The sequence below is a fragment of the Carassius auratus genome, chromosome 7, assembly GCF_003368295.1.
Source record: "Carassius auratus strain Wakin chromosome 7, ASM336829v1, whole genome shotgun sequence".
In the NCBI taxonomy this organism is placed as follows: domain Eukaryota; kingdom Metazoa; phylum Chordata; class Actinopteri; order Cypriniformes; family Cyprinidae; genus Carassius; species Carassius auratus.
In genome coordinates, this window is record NC_039249.1 from 10,293,521 (window position 1) to 10,309,848 (window position 16,328).

The 16,328-nt window shown below is 40.5% G+C and overlaps 1 protein-coding gene across 1 annotated transcript; it reads left to right on the forward strand.

The window, feature by feature from the left end:
- The first annotated feature begins 539 nt into the window (after positions 1–539).
- On the forward strand, positions 540–9,819 carry LOC113105856 (splicing factor 3B subunit 2-like). The gene is made up of 22 exons (XM_026267207.1): positions 540–723; positions 1,314–1,357; positions 1,439–1,501; positions 1,596–1,730; positions 2,018–2,080; positions 2,709–2,838; positions 3,761–3,864; positions 3,952–4,060; positions 4,417–4,517; positions 4,598–4,783; positions 5,018–5,140; positions 5,219–5,299; positions 5,820–6,047; positions 6,172–6,321; positions 6,398–6,487; positions 6,577–6,684; positions 6,794–6,901; positions 7,009–7,154; positions 7,242–7,343; positions 7,536–7,635; positions 8,586–8,780; positions 9,603–9,819. Exons 1-22 carry the CDS (start codon positions 618–620, stop codon positions 9,672–9,674), a joined length of 2,544 nt encoding a protein of 847 aa, XP_026122992.1. The 5' UTR covers positions 540–617; the 3' UTR covers positions 9,675–9,819.
- The last annotated feature ends 6,509 nt before the right edge of the window (positions 9,820–16,328 follow it).

The following is a 16,328-nucleotide window of genomic DNA, read 5'->3' on the forward strand; positions in this document are numbered from 1 at the left end:
TCACTTTGACAGCGAATAACTTTACATCTGAGGCATTTAAATACTCTGTTTGTCCATTATTTATTTCTAAAGATACACGACAATGTATAAAGGGCTCCATTACCTTCTATGTTACATTATGGCCCCGTAAAAACAGTTTTTGTAAAAAAATAGGCTAACGATTGCGTCATAACCACTCGGCTCTCTGTCGCATTACCGTACAGACAGGAGGAGAAGCTCGCAGGCAATTAACTTAATATGGCGTACTGGCGTTACATTTTAAAATACTATACAAAATAATTAATCAGAATACTTACTCCTGCTCACTCAAGCCAAAGAACTCCCCGCTCAAGCTCGCCGTCTCTGCAAGATTAACGATGGCAGTTTGCACGCACAGCTACTAGAAGATCTACATCTGTCAGACAGGTTGCTGACGTCGTCAAGCTTCGTTTGAGTTTGCGCGTCAGAAACGGAAGTGCTAAAAAACGCTAAAACTGGGCTTCATTTGTCTCAGTTGAGTTCCAATGGGGTCGCTGTGTCCATTTCTTTTACTGTCTATGCGTCAAGCCCGTTGCGGAAGTGCGTGGCGTTCCCGTGATCCCTTGCGGCTGAACGCGTTTGTTCCGAAGAGCTTCATCATGGCTAGCGATGGGCCACCGGGCGCTGATTCAAATCCCGATATTAACACATGGACCCACGGCGAGCTGCAGGCCAAGCTGGCCGAGCTCGGAGCTCCTAACATGGGTGAGATGAACGCGTGTGAACACGAGCTTTGTTTGTGTGTCTCGCGAGCTAGCGTTAGCCGCTTAGCCTGTTATGTCCCTGTCTGCTGCTCAGGTCTTCACTGCACAAAACCTCACGTTAAAGTGTGTCCGCACGTAAACACGTCTTATGGGAAACTGTGTTTACATTTATTCGTGTGAATAAAACACGTAAGACTGTGAATAGCACAAGTTAAGCGTAAGTGAAGTCGCTCGTGTGTGTGTGTGTGTGTGTGTGTGTGTGTGTGTGTGTGTGAGTGAGTGAGTGTGTGTGTGTGTGTGTGTGTGTGTGTGTGTGTGTGTGTGTGTTATAACACTGAAAACTCTTATCTACACCACACATGTTGCTCATCTAAAACCATGTTTAATTCAGTCAGATGTTGTTTATCATATGTGATACAAAAACAAACATGATCTTTACGTAATATCCTAAAGATTTTCGGCCTAAAAGGAAACATCAGAAGTTTTGACCCATACAGTGTATTATTGTCTATTACTACAAATAAACCTGAGCTGCTCTGACTGGTTTTGTTCTCCAGAGTCACACATCTGTGTGTGTTTTCTGTTGTTCAGGTCCCAGAGAGGAGCTCATAGAGCGACTGAAATCTTACGCACAGGTAACTTACGCACGCTTTAACTGCAGATCTGCTCATGCGATGCATTTCTTTGTCTGAGCTGTACATTGATCTCTTCTGCAGTCTGGGATGATCTTAACTAAACCGAACATGCCAGGAGGAGACGACAAGATCATGACTGCTACGGTACTGCCATGTTTTGTTTATTCTCTCTCTGGCTTTGTTTAGATTAGTTGTGTTTGTAAAGACCAGTATCTCTGTGTGTGTGTGTGTGTGTCAGATGCCAGGTCTGCCGCCCATGCCCCCGATGCCCTCCATGCCCCTTCCGCCGGGCATGAACATGATGCAGGCCATGAACATGATGGGGGGTCCTCCACCCATCCACATGATGCAGCACGACGACAGAGCCACGCAGGTGAGAGACACAGCTCTGTGTGTGAAACATTACACTTCAACCTCAGGTGCGTGACTTTACCAGCGACTCCACTTCGGTAGCTCAGGCACTTCTATCAGACACAGTCCTTTTAATTTGTGCAATACGTTCTGAGCGTTACTGATCAGAGATATGCACGATTGCATCTCGTTCATCATCAATAAACACACACTTAATTGAATTAAGATGCAATGCTAAACAGGTTAAATGGTGTTCCACAGTTAGGAGTTTCACTTGGGTCATAGCTGTGTGTGTGTGTGTGTGTTCAGGGGGATTCACGGGTGATGGGTGAGCAGATGAAGGAGCATGAACTCCTGGAGCAGCAGAAACGGGTGAGAAAGACTTACCCTTATTGCTGTTTTCAACCGTGCTGCTGAATTCAGAAGGATTTGGCTCAGGCAATCTCCGCTGTTTGATTGTGAATTATTTATGCACTACTGTTCAAACCTTTGGGATTTATGATTAAATGTATGCATTTAGCAGACGCTTTTATCCAAAGCGACTTACAGTGCATTCAGGCTATCAATTATTACCTATCATGTGTTCCCGGGGAATCGAACCCACAACCTTGCGCTTGATAGCACAATGCTCTACCAATTGAGCTACAGGAACATTATTATGAACGTTAATGCATTCAATTGATCAAAAGTGACATTTAAGCCATGTTACAGTATTATTACAATGTGTTTCAGCTCTGAAGACTGGAGTAATGAAGCTGAAAATACAGCTGCGCATCACAGAAATAAATTACACTTTAAAACACATTCACATGGGAAAATATTTCGGAATATTGTAGTTTTTACTGTATTTTATTTCAAATAAATATTGAGCATAAAAGACAGAAAAAAATCATATGGATCACAATCTTTTATATGGTCTAAATGTTTTGATGTGTATTCTGTGACGATTGTGCGTGTGTTAAGTCTGTACATATAAAGTGTGTGTTTGTCTCTGTCTCAGGCTGCTGTGCTTCTGGAACACGAGAGGCAGCAGGAACTTGCTAAAATCCAGCAGGGGGCTCCACCAGGCACCAGAGGACCTGAACTGGGACCACGACCCAACCTCCTGCCCCCCATCCCGCCTCTCAGAGGTCAGCGCCCCTCCGCCTTCATACTGCAGAAACACTGCCAAACACTGATTCACCAGGATGCTCGGAATTTATGTTAAAGCTGCTGTATGTAGGATTGACATATAACAGTCCAAATTCAAAATATTGGAGAGGGTTTTTTTCACCTGGTTCCTCCTCCTCAGAGTTGACACACACAGGTTGCCAGATTGATGACACAAACAGGAACAAGCAAACTCAACAATGAATTCAATCAAATATGCTGTGCTTTCCACCAACTGGCAACCCGGGTGCTGATATACTTGTTGCTGATACACAAGTATGTTAACTTAGCATGTTTCTTAAATATCTGCAAACATATGATGGTATTTTCATGCTTTATTAGAGTCAAGATCTCACATACAGCACCTTTAACCTAATGTGATGATATGCTGATGGGATGCCCTTTGGTTTTACTTCACTAATAATATATAATAGGCAAGACAACACAGGAAAGCACTTTCTTTTTTTTTTTTACTTGCACTGGTTAATTTTGAGATTTAAGATATATTTGGCTTTTCATTACATGCTGTTTCAGTCTAGTGGAAAGAAAACATTCACAATACACATGTAAGTGTTTATTTTAGTGCACTGTAGATTTTAGCACTTTTTAAAGGTTGTTTTCTCAAAATGAATGTTGAGATGTATTTTCTGGAAATGTATGCAAGTGCATATTTACTTACATAATGCCTCATTTGTTTATTCAAACATAACGTTCAGAAAGATTGCAATGTGTTCAATCAACATAGGGAGTGTTTAATTACTTTTTTTTTTTTTTTTATTGGACCCAATTCACCTTATGTGTCTTGCCTTTTGTGAACCAGACTGGATTGAGATGACTGCAGCCTTCAAATCATTGCTGACAAGAGTGATTTTAACTTTAAACATGATCTGTGTCCTGCTGTAGTTGGGACTCCCGGTGGCCCCGCCCCTCCAGGAGTTTCTCTCCTGCCCCAATCTGCCAATCAACGACAGAAGGTCCCGCCCCCTCCGGGAGAAGACGCCAGAGAGGTGTGAGACCCTGAGCGCCTCAGCACATGATCGGTCTGACACACAAACCCAGTCTCTTCACTCATCTTGATCTGTTTGTTTGTGCAGTCGTGGCAGGGTGAGGAAGTGGGCATCGGACCCAAGATCCCTCAGGCTCTGGAGAAGATCCTGCAGCTGAAGGAAATGAGGCAGGAGCAGCTCAGCGTCGCCCCCACAGGTCACTGACAATCCACCGGCCACCTTAATACTGCTAATGACCGTATTTATGGGACGAGAGCACTCCAGCACAGCAAGTCTGATCATCAGAGGAGAAACACTCAGTGTAGTTTTCAAAGGCGTGCAATGAATCAAATCATAGTGAAAATTACCGCTGCTTGAGGTTTTTTTTACAGTTTAGCTTGTGGATTCTTTTTAATGACTAATGCATGTGTCTTTCATGCACTTGCACTCTTTATTTAAAATGTGAGCTTTCTAGAAAAGGTGTGTAATTTAGCTGCTTTATTTGCTGAATCCAAACATGAATTGTCTTTTGCACTGAGAGTGAGTGTTTGCGTTTGCTGGTTTTATCCACAGAGGTCTATGATGACCAGGAGAGCGCTGACACGGATCTGAATAATTCCTCCACCCGCGGATACTCGGACGAGGACGATGAGAGCGGTCTTTCTAAAAAAGATGTAGGTGTCCGCACATCTGTGAGCAGCGTTGGCGAGGCTCTCGTTGATCTCTTACTGAGTTTCTCCTGGTTTACTTCTAGAAAAATCGCAAGCGCAGGAACAGGAAGAAGAAGAACAAAAAGAAGAGGCAGGAGGAGGAGGAGGAGAAGAAGAAAGAGGAGAGCAATGACAAGGAGCCCGAGGTGGAGATCGAGTACGTGACGGAGGAGCCTGCGGTCTACGACCCAAACTACATCATCTTCAAGAGGATCTTTGAGGCCTTCAAGGTCAGAAAATGCTACGTTCGTTGATGCTTTGAGATGAGGAGCTTCCAGAAACTGTTTTGTTGAAACTAAACCGGAAAACTTTGTGTTTGATGTGAGAAAATGTAAAGAATGCCGCTTGTTTGGAGTTTGATCTGCTGCTTGCTTCACACTCAGCCATCACAGTTTGACATTTTAAAGACTGAACATAACTCTCGTGTTTTGATGGATGGTGCGCTCAATGGCTTTCTATCACAGCTGACAGATGACGTGAAAAAGGAGAAGGAAAAGGAGCCGGAGAAGCCTGAGAAGCCAGAAATCCTTTCGTTTAAGAAGAAGGGCTTCGAGCTGGAGAAGAAGGACAGCGACGACAGCGACGAGGTGAGTTGAAGGCCACTTCCACAGCGGTGGTTTCCTGACGGTATTCCTGTCTAACGCCGTCCACTTCCTGTTTGACAGGACACCAAAAAGGACTTGCCCAAGTTGTCCAAAAAGAAGCTCAGGAGGATGAACCGGCTGACGGTGGCAGAGCTCAAACAGGTAACAAATGAAACTAATTTCTCTTCGTTTGATCCAAATTACTCCTAAAACCACTTCTGAGTTCAATGCCTTAAGATTTAGATGTTTTAACTGTAAATGAGCTTGAAGGAATAGTTGAATCAAAATTTGCTCTAGTCATAAAAGATAGTTTTTTTTTTTCATTGCATGACTTGCTCAGCAACAGATGCTCTGTAGTGAATGGGTGCCGTCAGACTGAGAGTCCAAACTGCTGATAAAATAATCCACATCACTCCATCAGTTAAAGAAAGTAACCTGGTTCTGACGGCACCCATCCACTGCAAAGCATCCGTTGCTGAGCGAGTCATGCAATGCTACATTTCTCCAAATGTTAAAATACATTATCAGTTAATTTTGGCTGATCTAATCCTTCAATATGAAGTGCATAGCACTAAGCCGTCTTCATCATAATGACATTTAGACTTAGCATTAAAACAGCATGCTCAGTTCACTTCAGAGTGGATGCAGTGCTATCTTCAGTGTTTCTTGATGTGTTCCTCAGCTCGTGGCGCGTCCAGACGTGGTGGAGATGCACGACGTGACGGCGCAGGAGCCCAAGCTGCTGGTTCACCTGAAGGCCACCAGGAACACGGTACCTGTGCCCCGTCACTGGTGCTTCAAGAGGAAGTACCTGCAGGGCAAGAGAGGCATAGAGAAGCCCCCGTTTGAGCTGCCCGAGTTCATCAGGAGAACCGGCATCCAGGAGATGAGAGAAGCTCTGCAGGAGAAGGTACACGCACGCTCACACACATCTCACACGCTCTGTTCCTGAGCAAGGGCATCAAACGACAATGTGTAGCGCTTCATTTAAACGCTCTGCTGTCAGCTTCACTGGCGTCTCTGTGTTCCTGCAGGAAGACGCCAAAACCATGAAGACCAAGATGAGAGAGAAAGTTCGGCCCAAGATGGGGAAGATCGACATCGACTACCAGAAGCTGCACGACGCCTTCTTCAAGTGGCAGATCAAGCCCAAGCTCACCATCCACGGGGACCTGTACTACGAGGTGCGTTTGTTACTGATGTGAGTGATGATGACACTCCTGGAGCGTCACTAACTCTGCTCCGGTGCTCATGTGTCAGGGTAAAGAGTTCGAGACGCGTCTGAAGGAGAAGAAGCCGGGCGATCTGTCCGCTGAGCTGCGAGTGGCTCTCGGGATGCCCACCGGACCCGTGAGTGTTCATCCTGCGCTGCTTTACACAACACCAGCTGTGGAAGTACACACTTCTGTGATTGTGTGTGTGTGTGTGTGTCTCCGCAGAACTCTCACAAAGTTCCTCCTCCGTGGCTGATCGCCATGCAGAGATACGGACCTCCACCCTCGTACCCAAACCTGAAGATCCCCGGCCTGAACGCCCCCATCCCTGAGGTCAGACACTCTAACACACACCATCTGCAGTATTTGCCCATGGTTTATCCTGAAAGCATTAGAGTAGAGCTTTTATAACTCTTCCTGATGAGGTGTGTGTCTCTCTCAGGGATGTTCGTTTGGGTATCATGCGGGCGGATGGGGTAAACCCCCGGTGGACGAGACGGGCAGACCGCTGTACGGAGACGTGTTCGGCACCAACGCCATAGACTTCCATGTGAGCAGACCGCCCAATCACATCCTGAACACGTGCCTCATTGCTTGAACTGATGTTCTGAGTCAGTGATTGTGAGGAGATCTGAGTCTGCGTGATCGTGTTCACAGGCCAAAGCAGAGGACGAGGAAGTGGATCGAACCCCGTGGGGCGAGCTGGAGGCGTCTGATGAAGAGTCGTCTGAGGAAGAGGAGGAGGAGGAGGAGAGCGACGAGGAGAAACCGGATGAGACGGGCTTCTTCACGCCTGCAGACAGGTGCTGCTCGTCTCTGATTGGCTCGTGTGTGTGTGTGTGTTTGAGACACGAGGACTCACAGATGTCTGCTCTCTCGTTGTTTGACAGCGGCTTGATCACGCCGGGCGGCTTCTCCTCCGTTCCTGCCGGGATGGAGACCCCAGAGCTCATCGAGCTGAGGAAGAAGAAGATCGAGGAGGCCATGGACGGGTGAGTGTCTGTCTGTGTGAGAAACACACTTAAAATCATCAGATCGTATCAAATCAATGTTTGGACAGAATTTGAACATTTGCATGCATTTTTCTGATACATCAGGCTTTATTGAAGTGTGAGGTTTGAGCTCTGCAGGTGTTGTCTGGTGAGCTGTCATGCTCATGTCTCTCGTGTCTGTGTGTGTTTCAGAAACGAGACGCCTCAGCTGTTCACAGTGCTGCCGGAGAGGAGGACGGGGCCGGTCGGGGCCGCTATGATGGCGTCCACACACATCTACGACATGTCTACGGTACACAGTCATTTTAACACCCAACAATGCACTTGTGCAACCAATATCAGTTCCCAGCGGTTTCAAATCCCATTTTTAGCACCTGTCATCCAACAATCCCAGTAAGCTTTGCTACTTCTGATTCGAAACAAAGTCTCAGCTTTTAAATTCTCTAATGTGGCACGTAAACAGATCATCTCTTCATCTTTACTACTAGTTATTACATGAATAAACAAGAGTGAACATCAGAAGGTGTTGAAACAAAACAACTTCACAAAACAATGTCTCGTAATTGTAAACAGCATGAAGACATTAATAAATATTGTTTTCCTCAGAAAAGCCAATGTGTGAGGAACCTATTAGTCGATTAGAAAAACATAACTCTAAAGGAGCATTTTCATAAATATATGCAATATTGCATATTCATTATTTCACGTATCCTGTTAGCAAGTCTTCATTTTTTCATGTATAATTAAACCGTAAATAAATGCTGAATTACGTACAATATTAATGCATTTACATTTGATATAATTTAAATGGGCCTTTTTTTTATCTGATGGTAGATTATAGCTAAAAAAAATTTAATTTGGAGTTAATTGCATCATGATTCAAGATCCTGGCCAATTAAAGATCATCTTCCAATTAATATTTGCGAAAACAAAACCTGATGCATTAATAAGCATGAGATGAACTGTTGCAGAGTTGTGTGTTTTATAGAAATGATTTCACCTCGCAGCCAGACAGCATCCGCCTCGTATCCCAGAGTTCTCTCTTCTGCTTGATTTCAGTATCTAGACGACAGATAACCTTTGCAGGAGCGCTGACTTCACATCTCCATCAGATCTCTCACATGCTAATCACTCCATCCATACGGCACTCGTTTATAATACCAGCGAGAGATAAACGAGCAGCGTCTGTCTGGGTGGAGGAAGTGTCCTCTGAATACTGTCATGTGTTCCTCTGTGGTGCAGACGGTGACCAGCCGAAAGGGAGGAGTCTCGGTGCTGGGCGGAGACTCTCAGGGGGTGGAGGTGGCCCTGGCGCCGGAGGAGCTGGAGCTCGACCCCATGGCCATGACGCAGAAGTACGAGGAGCACGTCAGAGAGCAGCAGGTGGAGAAGGAGGACTTCAGCGACATGGTGGCGGAGCACGCCGCCAAACAGAAGGTGAGATCAGATGCATGCGCTCAGTCCGTCATCAACCCAAATCAGACTAACAGGAACTGATATACCGTGCTTTAGTTTAAACTTATCTTCATTTCCATTATTGTCTAATCTTGAGAGCTTAGTTCAAAATCCTTATTGTCTTTGTTCATGATTCTCATTAAATTATTAAATGATAATCTATCCAGCTTTAAAAATATATATTTATTTGACCATTCTTATGATTTTCCTCATTTGTTAGATGCTTTGAACAAATGTATCTGCTAAATTAAATGAATTAAATGAATAATTCTGCTTTTATACTTTTTGTATAATTAATAGGCTACATATTTTTATATTACACATATATGTACACATACTAATTACATATTTTTAATATGCAGATTTGTTTTAAGTATATATGCACAATTGATTATATAAACTAATGTTTTTATTTAAAAAATATACATTTGTACATAAAATCAGGCCTTTTATATATAATTTTTCTCGTCACACTGAGACTCAATGTGCTTCATTGTCATGAAAATCACTATATTCTATATTTCAAAATAGGATTTCTTGTCTTCACACCAATTTTCACATTTTTGATTTAAGGTAAAAATTACCTACCTTTTTTTAATGCTTTGCGAAGGATGCTATCATAAAATAGAAAAATAATTCTTATCACCATATTAATTTCTGCACTAAAAGCAATAAATAGATATTTTCTAGTGAAGCCGGTTCAGGTGTCTCTGATAAACAAAGGTGTTTGCTGTATCATCTTTGTAAATGGTTAGTGTGTTTTACCCGTGTTTCCTGAAATCTTTTTCTTCTGTGTCCTTGCAGCAAAAGAAGCGCAAGGCGCAGCCGCAGGACACACGCTCTGGAGCCAAGAAATACAAAGAGTTCAAGTTCTAGCCCTGCGCTGACCTCCATCCTTCATTCCTTCCTCTCTGATGTCGTGTAGAAGAGCCCAGTGTTTGTACGTCACACGATAATGAGCCACGTTTTTCATTTATGCTTGATGTTTTTGTAAATAAAATACCAGTCCATGAAAAACTGATGTTATTTTTATTTTTTATTTTTTTGAGGTTTACCCGATTAAGAAATAGTTATAGTAGTTATTTTTATAGACATGCTCTACTCTAAAATATTGAATTGGCAATAAATGAATCACTGTGAGTGTTGACTTTGTAGCATCCCCATCAGCTGAAACCACAGGAAACATGTTTGTGTTTGTGATGGATGTGAGGTTTAGTCTTGGGTCTGCAGTGAGGCGCTCGGGTCAGCAGGGGGCGAGTGAGAGCGTCTTCAGGAAGTCTGACCATCACCTGATGTCTGGGAGCTGTTTTGACCTACATAACACTTTCACTGTCACTTGACCTCAGTCGAGAGCAGACAACACTCGTTTCCCATCAAACACGACACATGAATCCAGTTTGACACATTCCAGACGACGTCCAAACACTGACTTCATTGTCTCGAATATCATCTCAGTTCTTCATTGGCATCATGATTTCTGATGAGTGAGACGTGAGTTTTATTCAGGAAGATGTGCTGGTGCTCACTGCACACTCAACACCAGTCATGTTTCCTTATGGAAGCCCATTTCTGAACAAAAGAACTAAAATTATGATACAAGTTAAAAATGAGATACTAAGTCATCAATGAGATAAAAAGAGCAATTATGCTGAAAAATTTTATTAACTTAAATTGAGATCAGTTATGACATTCTGAATTATGAAAAAAAAGCTAGAAACTTTGACTTCAAGATAGAGAGTCAATTATGAGATACTAAGTCATGTTTATGACACCCATCTAAATTATAAAATTATAAGTTATCAATAGGAGATTAAAAAAATGAATTATGGCATAAAAAAGTAAGATTGAGAATGAATGTCACTTATGACAGGCACGATTATGACCAAATGTGTGCAAAAATTATGAGAAGTCCATTACGGTATAAAAAGTAGAAAGTTTGAAAAACATTAACCTTAATATATAAAGTTACAATTATGAGATAAAAAGTCATAGTTATGACAAAAAGTAAAATGAAAAAAAAATTACATTCTGACCAAAAGAAAATGGAAAGACAGATGATCAATTATGACAAAACGTTAAGGTGGAAATGATGAGATTGGAGTTTTATTAGTTAATTTAGGCCTATTAGAAAAACAACAATTGCAACTTTTTTTTACTCTATTTACTGTTTTTCATGATTTTGACTTATAATTTCATCTTTTTATCTCATAATTATGATTTATGTCAATGATGACAATAGCACACTCTTGAAATGTTATGCCAGAATTATGATTAAGCAAAGCATGTTTTTTTCCTTCTTGTGTGGCTGAAGAGGGCCTCCATACTTTTTACATGAAAGTTTGACGATCTTTTTATATTCCTCTACTTCACAAGCTCATAAATGCACTTCTGCGTGACTAAACTGTGCAGCCAGCGTGTTCAGAGCCGGACTAGAGTGACTCAACTAACCAGCGTTTGATTTGATACCCACAACATCCTTGTGCTGTCCTCGTTAACAGATGAAGTCGTAACACACACACACACACACACACACACACATGTCTCAGGAGACATCCAGCTGTGTCAGGCATTGGTCAGCATCAGCTGGTCACACTCTCTCCATCAGACGCCTGCGAGCTGATAAATATAGATGTGCTTTCATCACCAGCCTCCTCCGTGGTTCCCACCGCTCACCGCACAAATAATATCTGTCTGCCTGGAAGTGTGTGAGGAGACAGCAGGTGTTTTCTAATCTCAGTGGCCTGCTGCGACACAGGGGTCATTTCTGATTGACCCTCAGTCCTGACGTGTGTATATTATTGTCATACAGTGTTGGGCAAGTTACTTTTAAAAAGTAATTAGTTACAGTTACTAGTTACTTCTTCCAAAAAGTAACTAAATTAGTAACTCAGTTACAAATTTTTAAAGTAACTAGTTACTTAAGAAAGTAACTATTGCGTTACTTTCAAGTAAAATTAAATTTTAAATGCTCAAACATGACCCCACCTCTACCCCTCTTTAAAGGAACTTAAAATACATGTGCATGTTCAATTATTTATGATAAATCTGAATATTATAATGAAATGGACACTTAGCCTAATACAATACATTATTAACAGAAACATGAAACATTGTACACACATCTAAAAAAAAAGTTGCTGTGGGACAAAGTGAGACTAGCCTCCAATCAAATGGCATGTATGTAGATATTATGTTTATATAGTGGATCAATGCAAATAACACGATAGATTTTTGGGAACTTTTGATATTTCCTTTTATTGTTTCTTTAATTTCTTGAAGGAAAAAGTAATGTATATACTTCTATTTAGAGAAGGCTACTTTTGGATTATTTGGGCTCGTCGCCATACCTGTCTCTCGTTGACTGACTGGCTTGTGTTGTTCGTTGTGTGTCCTGTCCTGTCCGATGATGGGTCGTTCGCGAATGAGCGTTAGTGATGATGGATCGACTCGTTCGCGAATGAGCTTTTGAGGAGTCGTTCGCGATTCGCGAATAAGCCAGAGCCGGCTTTTTTAGTTGAACTTCGGGAGCTGGCTCGCATATCTGAAGAGCCAACTCAATTTTTTTCAAATTTAGCCTATAGAAATCAAATAATTATGTAATAAAAATTGAAATATTATAGTCAAAGTCATTTAAAGAGCCGTTTGTGAGCCAAAGAGCCGGCTCTTTTCAGTGAGCTGAGTCAAAAGAGCCGAATTCCCATCACTACTATGCGTGCTTTCGAAAACCCGCCCAACTCTACCTCTGATTGGCTTACAATGAAATTTTACTCTACCTCAGCCAATCGTCAGCATTTATGCGCTTGTCTCGTGCTCTGCCCACTAACCAAGGAAGAACGGTAAAAAAAGTATTTGCCTCTCGCTCAGAGATCTAGTTGGTCTGATGAAAAAAAAAAACAGCTTCATCATCAGTTATAGTAACGCGCCGCATTTTTTGGCAGTAACGGTAACGGCGTTATTAAGATGAGAAGAGTAATCAATTAGATTACTCGTTACTGGAAAAAGTAATGCCGTTAGTAACGTCGTTATTTATAACGCCGTTATTCCCATCACTGTTGTCATATAATCCAGGCTCATTATAATGTGGCTGATCACATGACCAGCTCTACGAAGCACGGTCAGGGTTGTCCTAAGATGACCTGAAGAGTCTGTTGTGATGGTTGTGTGTTTATTCAGAAGCATGTAAACTGGACATTTTGGCATTAACTAATCGCATTAGAGTTGAGACAAACTCAGTGTCCATTAATGGCCTTCAATACTGTTTTTAACAGAAATATTTGATGCCAAAACTTGATATTCACAAACAGTGTTGACCGATAGCTGTAAAAAAAGAAAGAAAAAAAAAAGAAAACATGTTGACCCATAGATTAACAAAATAGAACTTATTTTTATTTATATAATAAATTGAAATAGTTTAATATTAATATTGATTGATACATTAATAATGAGATGTACACAATATTAAATAATGCATTAAAAAATGTTTATTATTATTTTAAAGTAATGTCATAATTATGACTTCATAATTTAGCATTTTTTATGGGTTTCAACTTTTTGTCAATTGTAACTTAGTATCTCATAATTCTTATATTTTATCTCATAATGGTTGACATGCGATAAAATGTAACTTAAATAATCTTTATATCATTAAATTTTGACTTAAAATCTCATAATTCATTAAATGAATGTTTTTAAAGTGATACGTGTCATTATTATGACTTTTACTTCATAATTTAGCATTTTTGTATGTTTCTGACTTAGTATCCCTTCATTTTGACATTTTATCTCATAATGTTTTTTTTTATTTTATCTCATAATGTCAACTATTTTTTATCTTTATCTTATATTATATTTTATATGATTTTGACATTAAATCTCATGGTTTCAAATTGTCATGTCATAATTCTGACTTAAATCAATTATGACTTTTTACATCAAATTTATAATTTTCCAAAGCACAATTTGTGGCAAACCCAAAAAAATTACAGCAATTGACATTTTCACTCAAATCCACTGAAATAATATTTTATATCTAAATATATAATATAAAAAACGTCACTGACAGTGTTGTTGTGTTTGAGACGAATATGAATGAAGCAGTTCTACTGTGGATTTTCTGTATATCTGACATCTATACATGAACAAACGCACGACGAGGAGTCGTTCTGGCAGTGCTAAACCCTCTCAAATTTGACCCACATTGGTACCATCAATAATTCATGAATTCTTAATGACGGTTCAGTGGGTCTGAATGTGTTTATTCTGCTCCTTAAGTGCTTTGTGATGGAGTAAAGCAATCTGAGCAAAGAAAACGTGAAAAGATTTTGAGAGACAATTTCTGGTTGATTTCAGTCACTTTTGGCCTGTTTGTAAAATTGTCTATATTGTATTTTCTCTCACTGGGTCCTGTTATTTGTTAATGAATGGTGTATTTCTGACAGCTACAATTTTAGTTCGTGTTTATATCATGAATGAATCTCAATTGTTACCCAATCAACAAATATGATAACACTTTACACATCTATCAACAGATCCATCCCTCCACTTACACGCTAAACTATCTGTGGCACCATACACACTTAGAAAAGTGCTGCCGGGGGTTTTGTTGTGCTGTATTTTAGGAGAAAATGACATCCAATATGCCTTTTACCCTGCGCTACCTTTAAAACACATCATATATTTTAAGCCATTTTGGATAAAAGCGTCTGCTGAATGCACACACACACACACACACACACACACACACACACACACACACACACACACACATTTATATGTATATACAGGTGCTGGTCATATAATTAATTTCACTATTTCCATTCAAAAAGTGAAACTTGTATATTATATTCATTCATTATACACAGACTGATGTATTTCAAATGTTTATTTCTTTTAATTTTGATGATTATAACTGACAACTAAGGAAAATCCCAAATTCAGTTTCTCAGAAAATTTTAATATTGTGAAAAGGTTCAATATTGAAGACACCTCTAATCAGTTAATTAACTCAAAACACCTGAAAGCCTTTAAATGTTCTCTCAGTCTAGTTCTGTAGGATACACAATCATGGGGAAGACTGCTGACTTGATAGTTGTCCAAAAGACAACCATTGACACTTTGGACACGGAGGGCAAGACACAAAAGGTCTTTGCAAAAGAGACTGGCTGTTCACAGAGCTCTGTGTCCAAGCACATTAATAGAGAGGCGAGGGGAAGGTAAAGATGTGGTAGAAAAAAACTGTATAAGCAATAGAGATAACCGCACCCTGGAGAGGATTGTGAAACAAAACCCATTCAATGTGGGGGAGATTCACAAAGAGTGGACTGCAGCTGGAGCCAGTGCTTCAAGAACCACTACACACAGACGTATGCAAGACATGGGTTTCAGCTTCGCATTCCTTGTGTCAAGCCACTCTTGAACAACAGACAGCGTCAGAAGCATCTAAAGACAAAAAGGACTGGACTGCTGATGAGTGGTCCAAAGTTATGTTCTCTGAGGAAAGTAAATTTTGCATTTCCTTTGGATATCAGGGTCTCAGAGTCTGGAGGAAGAGAGAAGACGCACACAATCCATGTTGCTTGAGGTCCAGTGTAAAGTTTCCACAGTCAGTAATGATTTGGGGTGCCAGGTCATCGTGTTGGTCCACTGTGTTTTCTGAGGTCAAAGGTCAACGCAGCCGTATACCAGGAAGTTTTAGAGCACTAGATGCTTCCTGCTGCTGACCAACTTTATGGAGATGCAGATTTCATTTTCCAACTGGACTTCACACCTGCACACAGTTCCAAAGCTACCAATACCTGGTTTAAGGACCATGGTATCCCTGTTCTTAATTGGCCTGCAAACTCGCCTGACCTTAACCCAATAGAAAATCTATGGGTTATTGTGAAGAGGAAGATGTGATATACCAGACCCAAGAATACAGAAGAGCTGAAGGCCACTATCTGATTAACCTGGGCTCTCATAACACCTGAGCAGTGCCACAGACTGATCCACTCCATGCCACGCCGCATTGATGCAGTGATACAGGCAAAAGGAGCCACAACTAACTATTGAGTGCTGTACATGCTCATACTTTTCAGTTGGCCAAGATTTCTAAATATCCTTTGTTTGTATTGGTCTTCAGTGAAATTCTAATTTTCTAAGATACTGAATTTAGAATTTTAAGGAATAAACATATGAAATATATCAGTCTGTGTGTAATGTATACAACTTTTTTATAATATACAAGTTTCACTTTTTGAATGGATTTAGTGAAATAAATCAACTTTTTGATTATATTCTAATTATATGACCAGCACCTATATGCAAATATTATAAAACAATATAAATATAGTTTTTTACTTTATTATTAGTATGTTATAGTATTATATATTGGTGTGTTTTAATATAAGCGTGTTATTTATTTAATTATCTATTTATTTATGCACGGTAGGTAGGCATGTAAACATTTCCTTGTAAATGTAAATTGTAAAGCCACTAAAATCTTAAATTAAATTATGATTTTTCTTATTTCGCAGGACAAAAACGACAGCT

Bases quoted from the DNA above. Each gene is read 5' to 3' on its own strand.
- LOC113105856 (XM_026267207.1), top strand. From the start codon at position 618: ATGGCTAGCGATGGGCCACCGGGCGCTGATTCAAATCCCGATATTAAC. The intron at 1,731-2,017 runs GTGAGAGACACA...GTGTGTGTTCAG, and splicing joins ACGACGACAGAGCCACGCAG to GGGGATTCACGGGTGATGGG. The intron at 7,155-7,241 runs GTGCTGCTCGTC...GTTGTTTGACAG, and splicing joins TTCTTCACGCCTGCAGACAG to CGGCTTGATCACGCCGGGCG.